Source organism: Cnephaeus nilssonii, assembly GCF_951640355.1.
Source record: "Cnephaeus nilssonii genome assembly, chromosome: 19".
Taxonomy (NCBI): domain Eukaryota; kingdom Metazoa; phylum Chordata; class Mammalia; order Chiroptera; family Vespertilionidae; genus Cnephaeus; species Cnephaeus nilssonii.
Genome location: NC_137090.1, coordinates 35455049 through 35469018, shown reverse-complemented (window position 1 = coordinate 35469018; position 13970 = coordinate 35455049). Strand labels below are relative to the sequence as shown.

The 13970-nt window shown below is 41.4% G+C and overlaps 1 protein-coding gene across 3 annotated transcripts in view; it reads left to right on the top strand.

Annotated features, from left to right (window-relative positions):
* Window positions 1-13970, top strand: part of SMG6 (SMG6 nonsense mediated mRNA decay factor) — a 221788-nt gene that overhangs the window by 8232 nt on the left and 199586 nt on the right. For all 3 annotated transcript variants that reach the window (XM_079799253.1, XM_079799252.1, XM_079799254.1), the window contains exons 5-8: window positions 4785-4891; window positions 5145-5223; window positions 10195-10305; window positions 10705-10917. In XM_079799253.1, coding sequence (XP_079655379.1) covers window positions 4785-4891; window positions 5145-5223; window positions 10195-10305; window positions 10705-10917 — 510 coding nt within the window. The remainder of the gene's footprint in view (window positions 1-4784; window positions 4892-5144; window positions 5224-10194; window positions 10306-10704; window positions 10918-13970) is intronic.

The window sequence follows — 13970 nt, the reverse complement described above, 5'->3', positions numbered from 1 at the left end:
GGAAGTTTTTAGATTACGGCTTCAATTTCATCAGTAGTTATCGGCCTATTTAGGATTTTTTATTCTTCCTGATTGAGTTTTTGAAGATGGTATTTTTCTAGGAATATGTCCATTTTGTCTAGGTTGTCCAGTTGGAGTAGTATTTTTTTTATAATCCTTTGTATGTCTGTGGGTTTGGTTGTTACTTCACCTCTTTCATTTCTGATTTTGTTTATTTGGGTCCTCTCTCTTTGTTTCTTGTGAGCCTGGCTAGAGGTTCATCAATCTTGTTTATCCTTTTCAAAGAACTCTTGGTTTTATTGATCTTTTGTATTTTTGGGTGGTTCTCTATGTCATTTATTTTAGCTCTGATCTTTATTATTTCCTTCCTTCTGCTTACTCTGGGCTTTTCTTGTTGCTCTCTTTCTAATTCTTTAAGTTGTAGGGTTAGATAATATATTACCATTTTTTGGTGTTTTTTGAGATAGGCCTGTAGAGCTATGAACTTTCCTCTCAGGACTGCTTTCACTGTGTCCCATAGATTTTGGATTGTTATGTTTTCGTTGTCATTTGTTTCCAAGGTGCTTTTTATTTCTTCTTTGATCTCTTTGGTAAACCAATAATTGTTTAATAGCATGCTATTTAGCCTCCAAGTGTTCAGTTTTTTAAAATTGTTTTTATTGTAGTTATAAGTACTATGATAATGGTATATATAGAGTGTTGAAGGGGCATAGAAGGAAGTGGATCTGATTTTTATTTATTTAAAGTTTTTAAAAAATTAAATATGTTGATTTCATAGAGAGGAAGGGGGAAGGAGAGAGTGATAGAAGCATAAATGATGAGAGAGAATTATTGATAGACTGCCTCCTACACACCCCCTACTGAGGATCGAGCCCACAACCTGGGCATGTGCCCTGACTAAGAAACGAACCATGACCTCCTGGTTCTTGGTTAGATGCTAAACCACTGAGCCACACTGGGCAGAAGTGGATCTGATTTAGATGGATAGGGTCAAGGAAGGCTTTATAGAGAATGTCAAGTTGAGTTTTGAAACATGAGTGGCAGCAGAGGGGCAGTTTCAATGCAGGGCACAGTGAGAGAATCAAGCCTTGTTGGAAAAGTGCAAGAAGTTCAATATGCTGGTATATGTGATGTGGAATTGGGCTGTAAAGGAGATAAAGCTAATGAAGTAGAAAGGGATAGATCATAAAATTTTGCTGTAGAGTTTGGACTTTATTCTGAAAGCACTGAGGAAACATTGATTGATTTCTAACAAATGGATATCATAGATTTGTTTTTATAACCAGTCATTCTGGGAAATGGATTAGTTTGTGCCAGAGTGGAGGTAGGAGAGTCAGCTTGTGGCTCTGAATGAAGGTAGAGATATTGGAGGTAGAAAAGAGGAAACAGATTAGAAGGATGTAAGGAATATAGACTTGGACTACTGGCTAATTTGGTGTGACTGATGAGATTGGAGACATGAAGAGTCTAGATCACCTCTCAGTTTGTGGCCTAGGAGAGTGGGTGGAAAGGAAAAGGGTAGTTCAGTTTTGGATATGTTTAGGTGTAGGAGCTTGAAAATGAACAAATGAATATTCTGGTCAGTCTGGAGCTCAGGACAAAGAGCTGGGCTGGTGATATAGATGGAGGAGTCATCAATATATAGTTGATAATTGAAGCAGAAGTTGGGAGACTGGAATAGCTTGACAGAGAGTGGGGTTATCAGATTTCAAGGTGGTGGTGGATAAAATTGTCAAGTGCTATAGAGTCATCAAATACTAAGATTACTAAAAAGTGTTCATTGGATTGGATGATCTTATCACCCACCAGTTATTTTAATTGGAGAGGATGGAAGCCAGATTGTAGTGAATGAGAAGTGGGGTAGTACATATAATGAGAGAGTAATATAGACCATTCTTTTTAAGAGTCTTGGTTATGAAGGCAAGGAGGGGAAATAGTATTTAAAAGAGAACATAGTCTCAAGAGAACTTTGTTTTTAAGCTGCGAGAGACTTGAGCATATTTATGTAGAGAAGAAAGGTCCAGGGGAAAAGGAAGAGCTTAAAGATTCATTAGAGAAAGGGGTGCGATTTATGAAGTAATGGCTTCTTCTTTCCTTTCTGCTCCTTCTGATGAATTACTATGCGTAAGCTCTATTACTAATCGGCAAGTATTTATTGAGCCCCTCCTACATGTCAGGTGCCATTCTAGGCACACAATTAATTCAGTGTGAAACAAGAAAGCCATGCTCCCAGCTTTTATTTAATTTAATTAATTAATTAATTTATTTTTTCCATGCTCCAAGCTTTTAAAGTTTAGAGTTTGATTAGGGGTGAGTGCAGATGTTGGATTAGTAATTGCAGATGCAGTGACTTCTGCAAAGGATTTTGTGTGTGTGTGGGGGTATACACTGTTAAAAGAGCTTAGAGGATCATGGAGGAATGAGGAAGTCACAGTTAAGCTGTGGCTGAAGAAAACCTGAGACATTAGCTAGGTGAAGGGGTATGTGAAGATGCAAGACCTACAACATTCTAGAGGTAGGGAACAATATATGTGAAGGTCCTGAAGTGGGAAAGAGCATGGTGTGTTAGCAGGACCGAGAAGTCTAGTTTGAAATGGCACAGAGAATAGGGGGGGTAATGGCACTGAATAAATGAGCAGAGGCTAGATCATCTAGAATTTCATTGTGAGGGCCTTTGGCAGTTTTTTTTCTTCCCCTCGTTGAGATGGCAAAGTGGCTGTAGTATGGAAATATAACTAGTTTTCTTGGTGCTTAATCATTAAAATACCAAGGGTTTTTAGTGTTCATTCATAGAATATGTAGGATAGTCAGGACTCTGAAGGTGGATGACAGTGATATATAACTGCTGAGGCACATGTTTGAGTTATGTGTTAGGAGGATGGTGTGCAGGAGGTAGTTATTTAGCTAGTAAATGAGCCTTCCTGAGAGGTCATTATGTCCTTGTCCTTGAAGCTTTGTCCTTTGTTCAGGGACATGGTAATTTCTTACGTGTGGGGTGGAGTGGAGTTATATGTTATGAAGTGATGTTCCTCAGGGAGGTTTTTAGGTTGGGCACATGTCTTAGGATTGCTGAGGGTTTACTCTGTTGTAATATACATATATACATACACACATAACTAACTATCTACCTATCTATCTATCTATCTATCTAAAGATTAAGCGACCGAATGACCGGTCAACCAGTCACTATGATGGGCACTGACCACTAGAGGGCAGACACTCAACGCAGGAGCTGCCCCCTGGTGGTCAGTGTGTACCCATAGCCAACCTCCCACGGCTCCTCCCCCCGGCCTGCCAACCTACCACGGCCCTGATCGCCAGCTAGGCTGAGGGACCCCACTCGTGCATGAATTTGTGCACCGGGCCTCTAGTCCTATATATAAAAGGCTAATATGCAAATCGATCAAACAGCAGAACGACCACCAATGCAGGAGCTGCCCCCTGGTGGTCAGTGTGCTTCCACAGAGAGAGCTCTGTTCAGCCAGAAGCCGGGCTCGTGGCTGGGGAATGCAGTGGCGGTGGCGAGGGCTCCCGGACTGCAAGAGGGCACAGGCCCAGCTGAGGGACCCCCCCCCCCCTGAGTGCATGAATTTCATGCACTGGGCCTGTAGTATGTATATAACTATACAGTCCTGGCACATTTGGTAAAGGGTAACTTACTGTTTTAGGGAACTGTTATTTTGCAAAGGGGATGTAATGCAGTAACACAATGTGGTGATATTAACAGTTTGAGGAGAGAAAGAGAACAGTAAGTAGTTGTCTTAATATTTGTATATCACTTTATTTATTTATTTGAGAGAGAGGAATAAACATCAAAAAATTAAAAAAATATATTGATTTCAGAGAGGAGGGAAGAGGGAGAGATACAAACATAAATAATGAGAATCATTGATTGCCTGCCTCCTGAACACCCACTACTGGGGATCGAGGCATGTGCCCTGACCAGGAATCAAACGGGTTAAACATCGATTTTTGTTTTCCACTTATTTATGCATTCATGGGTTAATTCTTGTATGTGCCCTGACTGGGGATTGAACCCACAACCTTGGCATATCAGGATGACACTCTAACCAACTAAGCTATCTGGCTAGGGTCTATATATCACTTTAAAATTTGTGAAGTATTTTGTATTTATTTTCTTCATTTACCCTATGGAATAGGTGCTTTTTACATTCAAATGAAGAAACCGAGTCCCAAAGACCTACTTAAGATCACACAACTATTACATGGAGAGTCAGGCCTCTGACTCTTAGTTTCAGAATATTTTCTTCCATTTACCTGGAACTTGAAATAAGCATGAGCCCCTCTCACCCTGGCTAGGTGGCTTAGTTTATTGGAGCATCATCCCATACACCAAAAGGTTGTGGGCTCAATTCCCGGTCAGGGCACATACCTAGGTTTCTGGTTTGATCCCCAGTCGGGGTGCATATGGGAGGCAGCCAATCAATGTTTCTCTCTCACATTGATGTGCTTGCCTCCCTCTGCCTCACCCTTCTCCCTTCTCCTCTCTCTAAAATCAATAAAAACATATCCTTGGGTGAGGATTAAAAAAAAAAAAAATGGCCCCTCTCCCTTCTGCCACTCTTTCTCAGTAAATTTTTTATCACACTGTTGGCTATTTTCTTTTTGCTAGTCAAGGTTAGTCTTGAAAACTTTTTACTTTGTTGAGGACTACTAGTGCCAAAATGACAGATGCTGCTCTGTCATTTTGGCCCCGTCCCTGTCCTTCGGGGTTGAAGTTAGAGTTTCTTGGGTATGTTATTAACTGATTATTTTTCCTGAAGGTAAAATATGCCTTGATCAGTGCCCAGCGATGTATGATTTGTCAAGGAGATATTGCTAGGTATCGGGAGCAAGCCAATGACACAGCAAACTACGGGAAAGCACGCAGGTACTTTTGCCTCTTGTTCATTTGCTTCTCTCCCTGTGCATTTTAAGCTAAGCCCTATTAAGAGCAATGGGTTACCTGAATTTTATGGATGTCCTACAGGTGTCCTTATTGGTCTCTTTAGTCATGCTTTACCACTTCAGGGTTACATCTAACAATCCAGCTTATGTCTTAAGTAGTAAGGACTAGCATGTGATGAATTGGGAAAGGGTTGATATGGGACTAGCATTTTTAAAACTGTTTTTTTTTATTCCAGTTGGTACCTGAAGGCCCAGCACATTGCTCCCAAGAATGGGCGCCCCTATAACCAGCTGGCTCTGCTGGCAGTGTATACGGTAAGAAATCCTGTGGAGAGGGTAAGAATTTTGTAGGCAGTATCTTAGAAATATGGATTTTGACAGCATCAGCTCCTGGAGCTAGATTTCAGCTATTCAGCTAGAATACAAAGTATATTCCCTTATGTCTTCTATCTTCAAGCTCCTTTTGTTACTGTTACTTTTAGAGTTAAGTTGTCAGGGATCCCTCACTTCAGTGGAATCTATACTTCATCCACTTTCACTGAAATTAAGTTCCTTGGGGAATGCTCATGCTCCAGCCAAACCACTCTGTTTTTGACCAAGGCTTCTGCTCTGAATCTTGCCTTGCTTCCCTTCCCTATCTCGTTGAACTAGGTTACTTATTTCTGGAAGGAAAATAAAGCTCCATTTCCCTTTCCTTCTTAAAGTCCTCAACTAGCCCCAAGTACTCAGATCCTTGTTTCCTTTCTTCAGATCATTCCCTTACTCCTCTTAGTTTTTCACCTAAGGAGTCTCCTTAGCAGAAACACAGTAAATGCCAAATCATACCTCTCTGGATCTTACCAAACTCCTCTAAATGTGGCTCTAACAGAGAACCTTGGGATCTGACAGAGCTCTTAGTGAGGAAGCTGAAGGAAGGAGAAAGGGTGGAGACCAATGGTAGGTACCAAAGGTTCAAGTGTAAGAAGCAGCTAACAAGATCATTATCAGGGAGAGTTTTCTTTTTCTTTTTTTAAAAAAATATATTTTATTGATTTTTTACAGAGAGGAAGAGAGAGGGATACAGAGTCAGAAACATCGATGAGAGAGAAACATCGACCAGCTGCCTCCTGCACAAGCCCTACTGGGGATGTGCCCGCAACCAAGGTACATGCCCTTGACCGGAATCGAACCTGGGACCCTTGAGTCCGCAGGCCAACGCTCTATCCACTGAGCCAAACCGGTCTCGGCGGGGAGAGTTTTCTTAATGCTGTAAAATTCATTGCCCAAATAATGTTTGAGTCAGTAATTTTTATTCCCCTTTATTTCACAAAAGATTCAAAGAAATACCTAATAATTATGGATTGAAATTATTGATTAAGTAATGTGGTTTACTGATAACACTTCCTTCAGAATAGATTAAATCTCTCTTCACTTTTTACCTCCGTCCTGTTCTCTTTGTTGTTTTTGTTTGTTTGTTTGTTTGTTTTTTCTTTCAGCGGGGCTTTTATGGGGAGGCTTGAGCACAGTCCAAGGAACTCTGTCTTCATTTGAGTGAGGTCATTTCTAGGTAGTGGTGGAAGGTCTGAAGATTGATACTTCTTTGGAAGTGTTACTGGTGGTGAAATTGGACCTTAGTTCTTGAGACCAGCAAAGAAAGATTTCAGAGCCAAGAACTCAAATTATGAGAAAGTTTATTTAGAAAGTTTCAGAGGTAGTAGAACTGAGCTAGCTAGGCTGTGTAGGTTCAGGGTATAAGTTACAGAAGCAAAAGAAGGGCCCTCGAGCTTAGGAGAGGGCAAGGCAAAGGTAACACCTCCCCCCGCCCCCCAGGACAAAGAGGGGCACAGGAAAGGCACAGGCATCTCCCAAGAATGAGAGCACGCCCTGTTCTCTTTGTGATCTGTGTTTTTTCACACCCCTTTGTGGCTTTATTTTTCTCCTTTCTCATCCATCTTCTGTTTTTCCTTCTTTCTCATTTCTTGTCTCCTTTTCTAGTTTTTCTTCTTTGTAATTATTGAATGAATTTCTATGTTTCTTGTTAATTAGAAAATATAATCTTTCCTCAATGGCTTTAAAAAATTGCAGTAAAATTAATATAACAAAATAATTTACAGGTATCCTATCTAATAAAAGAGTAATATGCAAATTGACCATCACTCCAACACACAAGGTGGCTGCCCCCATGTGGACACAAGATGGCTGCCACAAGATGGCCAGCAGGGAGGGCAGTTGGGAGGGACCAGGCCTGCAAGGGAGGGTAGTTGGGGGCGATCAAGCCTGCAGGGGAGGGCAGTTAGGGGTGACCAGGCTGGCAAAGGAGGGAAGTTGGGGGCGACCAGGCCTTCAGGGAAGGGCAGTTGGGGGGGACCCAGGCCTTCAGGGGAGAGTAGTTGGGGGGACCCAGGCCTGCAGGGGAGGGCAGTTAGGGGTGACCAGGCCTGCTGGGGAGGGCAGTTAGGAGCAATCAGGCTGGCAGGGGAGGGGTTAGGGGGTGATCAGGCTGGCAGGCAGAAGCGGTTAGGGGCAATTAGGAAGGCAGGCAGGCGAGCGGTTGGGAGCCAGCAGTCCTGGATTGTGAGAGGGCAGTCGGACATCCCTCAAGGAGTCCCAGATTGGAGAGGGTGCAGGCTGGGCTGAGGGACACCCTCCCCCACCCCCCACCGCCGTGCACGAATTTCATGCACCGGGCCTCTAGTTTGTAAATAATTATTTGTCAATCCAGAGGCACTTAGTACATTAACAGCATTGTGCAACCACCAACTCTGTCTAGTTCCAAAACATTTTCATTACCATAAAAGAAAACCCCATATCCATTTCTCCCCATGCCTCCCAAGTCCCAGCCTCTGGCAACCACTAGTCTGCTTTCTGCCCTTGGATTTACCTATTCTGGATGTTTCATCTAAGTGGAATCATACAGTATATGACCTTTTATATCTGGCTTCTTTAATTTATCATCAAGTTTTTGACCATGTTGTAACATGTATCAATACTTAATTTTTATGGATGAATAATATCCATTGTATGGATATAACACTTTTATTCATTCAATGCTTTAATTCATTCATCAGTTGGTCATTTCAATTGTCTCCACCTTTTAGCTATTGTGAACAGTGTTTTTTGTGAAGTGTTTCTTTGAATATCTGTTTTTTTGGGTCTGTGCCTAGGAATGGAATTGTTGGGTCATATGGTAATTCTGTGTTTAACTGTTTTTCATAACAGCTGTACCCTTTTACATTCTCACCAGCAATGTACCAGGGTTCTGATTTCTCTACAATCTTGCCAACATTTGTTATTTTTCTTTTCTGTTTTTGAATATGACCAACCTGTTGGGTGTGAAGTAATATCTTTTTTAAAAAAATTGATTTCAGAGAGGAAGGGAGAGAGAGAGAGATAGAAACATCAGTGATGAGAGAGAATCATCAATCAGCTACCTTCTGCACACCCTCCAGGAACCTAACCATGACCACCAGGTTCATAGGTCGACGCTCAACCACTGACCCACGCTGGCTGGGCGGTGTGAAGTAATATCTTATTGTGACTTTCCCCCTTCCCCAACTTGGGGATATTTTTTTCTTTAATAGCTTTTATTTTTATTTCTTTTGGTCAGTTTAATTTTATAGAAAAATTGAGCAAAAGTACAGAGTTCCCATATACCCTCTCAACTTTCTCCTCCCCCTCAATTTTCCCTATTATTAACATCTTACATTAGTGTACTATATTTGTTATAATTGATGAGCCAGTATTGATACATTATTATTAGCTAAAGTCCATAGTTTATATTAAGGTTCACTTTAACAGCTGTACTTTCTATGGGTCTGAACAAATAAATGTGTAGTGACATGTATCTACCATTATAATATCATACAGAATAGTTTCATTGCCCTGAAAATAGCCCATGCTCCACCCTCCACCTGTTGTCCCTTTTGCATCCCATGAACCTCTGACAATCACTGATATTTTACTGTCTCTATAGTTTTACCTTTTCCAGAATGCCACATAATTGGAACCATACAGGATATAATATTTTCAGATTGGCTTTAGGTTTATTTTCATGGCTTGATAGGTTTTTTTTTGTTTGTTTGTTTGTTTTTAAGAAAGAGAGTAGAAGGGAAGGAAGAGGGGGGAAAAAGACAGAGAAAACATTGATGTGACAGAGACACATCGATTGGTTGCCTCCCACATGCACCCCAACTGGGAACGGGGATCAAACCTACAACCTTAGGTATGTGCACTTGTCTGGGAATGGAACCCGTGACCTTTTGGTGTGTGGTCTGATGCTCTAACCATTGAGCAACCGACCAGGGCCACCTTAACCCATTTTTAAGTGTACCGTTTAGTAATATTAAGTACACTCACATTGTTGTTCAAATGATCTTCAGAACTCTCCTCATCTTACAAAACTGGAACTCTCTACCCATGAAACAGCTACTCCCCACTCTCCTCTCCTTCCAGCCACTGGCAACTACTCTTCTACTTTCTGTTTCTATGAATTTGCCCACTCTCAGAACCTTATATAAGTGGAATCATATGGTATTTTTCTTTTTGTGACTGATTTATTTCACTTAGCATTATATCTTCAAGGTTCGTTCATGTTATAGCTTGTATTAAAACTTCCTACTTAAGGCCAAATAATATTCAATTGTATGTATATACTGCATTTTGTTTATCCATTCATCTCTCAGTGGACACTTCAACCTTTTGGGCATTATGAATAATGCTGCTATGAACATGAGTGTATATAAATACCTATTCAAGATTCTGCTTTCAATTCTTTTAGGTATATACCCAGAAGTGGAATTTCTAGGTCATATGATAATTCTTTTCAGTATTTGAGGAGAGTTCCCATTTCCTCATTTCTAAAATGGGAATAATAATATATGGCAGTATCCTTAGGTTTTGAGATAATATCTATGAAGTGCTGATCACTTGCCTCATATTTGGTTATGCTTAATCAATATTGCCATTATTAATAATTTTTAAAAACAATAAATTATTAGGTGAGTTGAACATTTTTTATTTAAAAACGAAGTATAACTGACTTTTATATTTTATGAGCTCTTTATTCCCCCCCGCCCCCTTATGAGTACTTGGTTCTTAGAGTACCTCTGCATATAAGGTATTGTGCAAGAAGAGGTCTTTCTGATGTAATTGCCATGGCTTCTTCCATGGATAACATTCTCGTTTTCTTACTGGAATTCCTCTTGGGGCACAGCTTGGGTGAGATATTAAGGTTTCTTAGGTCAGCTGATTTAGGCTGGACTCAGAAAGAAACTTGGTTGACTCAGTGTCTCTGGCCTCTTTCCACAGAGGAGGAAGCTTGATGCTGTGTATTACTATATGCGCAGTTTAGCTGCCAGCAACCCTATCCTGACTGCCAAGGAGAGTCTCATGAGCTTGTTTGAAGAGACCAAACGAAAGGTGAGTGGGGATGCAGGCAGAATCATTCCTTCCTAGGAGAATGTGTTTCTCTTAGTGTCTCTGTGTTCTTAAGGGAATGACTAAAAATGTGCTCAAGGGGGCTGTGCTGGTGGGAGTCAGTCCCTATGCAGAACCAAACTCATCTTTAGGAGAACTCTCTGGGGCACTTGAATGTGCATATTCCATAGCATCTAGTTTATTGAATCAGTAACTTTTATGTGACAAAGCAGATGGTACTCTGCCCTCCTCCCCCCTGTTTTAAAACTGTGCTCTTGTGGAACTGTGGCAAAATTTTTACTTTTTATAGTTCTTGGTTGACATACTCAGATGAGGTGAGCACTTGTCTTTATTAACTGAATCCCAGAAGAGTCTGAGCTTGTATGTTTGTATGTTGTATAGGCAGAACAGATGGAAAAAAAGCAACACGAGGAATTGGAACTGAACACTGATCAGTGGCGGAAAGGAAAGAAGTCTACTTTCCGGCATGTTGGAGATGACACTACTCGCCTGGAGATTTGGATTCATCCATCCAATCCCCGGTCCTCTCAGGGCACTGAGTCTGGGAAGGATTCTGAGCAGGAGAATGGACTGGGCAGCCTGAGCCCCAGTGATGTAAGTTCTTGGAGTGATATAATCAGCAAGATGAGCTAACTAAGTGTGGGTGTCCTGGTACACACAACTATGAGGCACTGCACGGTCACCACACTTCCTTTATCTCTATTATGCGCTTCCCTCTCTCACCACTATGTGGTACTATAGAATTTAGTAAAAGTAATTATTTTAAATGAATATTTACTTAGTATAGGATAAGAATTTTTTGCTGCTTTGGGTTTGAGCCATCATTATGATGCTTTAGGATTCTGTGTGGGATTTTGGTGAAGTAAGGGAGAGAGAGCATAGTAGTTCATTGTGCCTTGAGAATCAAATTCATAGTAGAGTGGGTGGTGGGGTAAGCTGGGACCAGATCTTGAAGGATCATGAAGTAAATATTTGACCTTTATCTTGAAGGTAGTAGGGAGCTAGCTATTGAATGCTTTAAGTAGGGAAATAAAATGTCAGATACATATTTTAGAAATATAACTCTGGTTGCTTGTGAAAACTTGTGAAAATTTGGTGAAGAGTAAGATTAGAAATAAGAATAGTAGGAAGATGCTATAGTAATCCAACATGTGAAATAGATCTGAACCAGGAGATGGGGAGATGTGAGTAGATATGAGGTATATTAAGGAGGTAGAATCCAAAAGTTAGCACTGGTCTTTATTAGCTGAATGACATGAGAAGCTGGGGAAGAAGAGGGAGTTAAAAGTAGCACCTGGCCCAGTTGGTGTGGCTCAGTGGTTGAGCGTTGACCCATGAACCAAGAGGTCACTGGTAGGGCACATGCCCGGGTTGTGGGCTCGATCCCCAATAGGGGGTGTGTAGAAGACAGCCGATGGATGATGTCTCTCTCTCATCAATGTTTCTATTTCTCTATCCCTCTCCCTTCCCCTCTCTCTAAAAATCAATTTTAAAAAACTTAAAAATAAAATAAAAGTAGCACCTGAAGTTCTGGTTTAGAAACTGAGTGGATGATGGTTCATTGTCTGAGACAGGGAATAAAGTTGGTTTTAGTGGAGTTGGTTTTAGGAGAAAGAGCCTAAGTTTAGTTTTGGACATGTTGGAATTTCTATAGGACATCAAAGTAGAGTTTTAGAGGCTAACAGATGTCTGAAGCTGAGGAGAGTAGTCTAGGTCAGAGATAAAGATATTTGAAGTATCTTTTTAAAACAAAAAAGTTTTTTCGATCCCAGAGAGAGGAAGGGAGAGGGAGAGAGACAGAAACATCAATGATGAGAATCATCGATCAGCTGCCTACTGCACAACCACCCACTGGGGATTGAGTCTGCAACCAGGAATCGAACTGTGACCTCCTGGTTCATAAGTTGACACCCAACCAGTGAGCCACGCTGTTCAGGCAAAGATTTTTCTATAGATGAGAGTTGATTCAGTTGCTTGAGGAGAAAACAATGATAAATAGGTTAAAGATCTAAGAAAGAAAGGAAATAGATGGCAGGGAGAGGTCCTTGCAGAGGATGGGAAGGAAGTAGGGTTCAGAGCACAAGTGAAGGGTTTAACCTGAAAGAGGGTGAGAGATTCCTCCCCGGCAGGCAGACATCCCCTGAGGGGTCCCGGACTGCGAGAGGGCGCAGGCCAGGCTGAAGGGCCCTCCCCCCCGCCCACCCTCCCACACAAATTTTGTGCACCAGGCCTCTAGTATGATTAAAATGCAGTGTGCTAAGTGCTATGATACAGGCAAGTGTGAGAAGCTGCAGGAGCACGCAATTAGAGCACCTAATCTGGGCATTAGGGAAGGCTGGGATGAGGAAGCATTTTGCAGCTGAAGGATGATGTAAGGGCATTTCCACTCTGAGGCTTGAAAGAGGCATGACCGCCCTAGTGGATTTGGCTCAGTGGATAGAGCGTCAGCCTGTGGACTAAAGGGTCCCGATTTCGATTCCAATCAAGGGCACATGCCTGGGTTGCAGGCTTGATCCCCAATAGGGGGTGTGCAGAAGGCAGCCAATCAATAATTCTCTCTTATCATTGATGTTTCTGTCTCTCTCTCCCTCTTCCTTCCTCTCTGAAATCAATAAAAATATGTTTAAAAAATAATAAAATAAAATAAATTGTATTAAAAAAAAAAAAGAGGCATGACAGCTTAGGGAACTGCAAGTAGTGTAGTATGGCTGGAGGCAAGGGTGTGAGAAGTGCTGTTGCTAGAGACTTGAGTCATTCTTTATCCCTTCCTTTCCTGTATCCCCACAGCCAGTCAATATCAAGAGCTGTTGAATGTATCTACTAACAGAATTTTGAATTAATTTAATTTTCTCTATTTCATTCCCACCATCCTAGTCCAGGCTATCATTTTAGTAATCCACAGGCTATTGAAAGAAGTTCCTAGTGTCATTTCCACATTTATTCCTGGCCCTCCTTAGGCCTTTCTTTTTAGACAATAACCCAAATGAGCTTCCAAATGCACATTTCTGATCATGTCATTTCTCTTCTTAAAAGCCTTTAATTGTATCTGTTTGCTGTTAGAATTAGGTGCAAAATTCTTAGTATAGTCTATGGGCCCACATAATTTAGCTTCTGCTGCTTCTAACCTTACCTTATACCTCTCTTCCCTTTTTTTTTTTTTTAAATATATTTTTTATTGATTTTTCACAGAGAGGAAGGGAGAGGGACAGAGAGCTAGAAACATCGATGAGAGAGAGACATCGACCAGCTGCCTCCTGCACACCCCCCACCGGGGGATGTGCCCGCAACCAATGTACATGCCCTTGACCGGAATCGAACCTGGGACCTTCCAGTCCGCAGACCGACACTCTCTCCACTGAGCCAAACCGGTTTTGGCATCTTCCCTTTTTTTTTGTTCTTCAGCCATACTGCTTCCTTGAAGGGCCCAAGCTCTCTTTTGGTCCTTTGGCTGTTGCACATTCTCTCTGTCTGCAATGCTCTTCTCTTTTTATCAGTCCCATTCTTACATATCCTAAATCCTCAGCATAAATATCACTTCCATTTCCAGGGAGGCTTTTCCTGATCCCCGAGCCTGCCTGTTTCCCCTTTTTAATGTCACATTTCTTACTAAGTAATTTTAAGTACATTTTGTTATTGGTTAAAGTCTC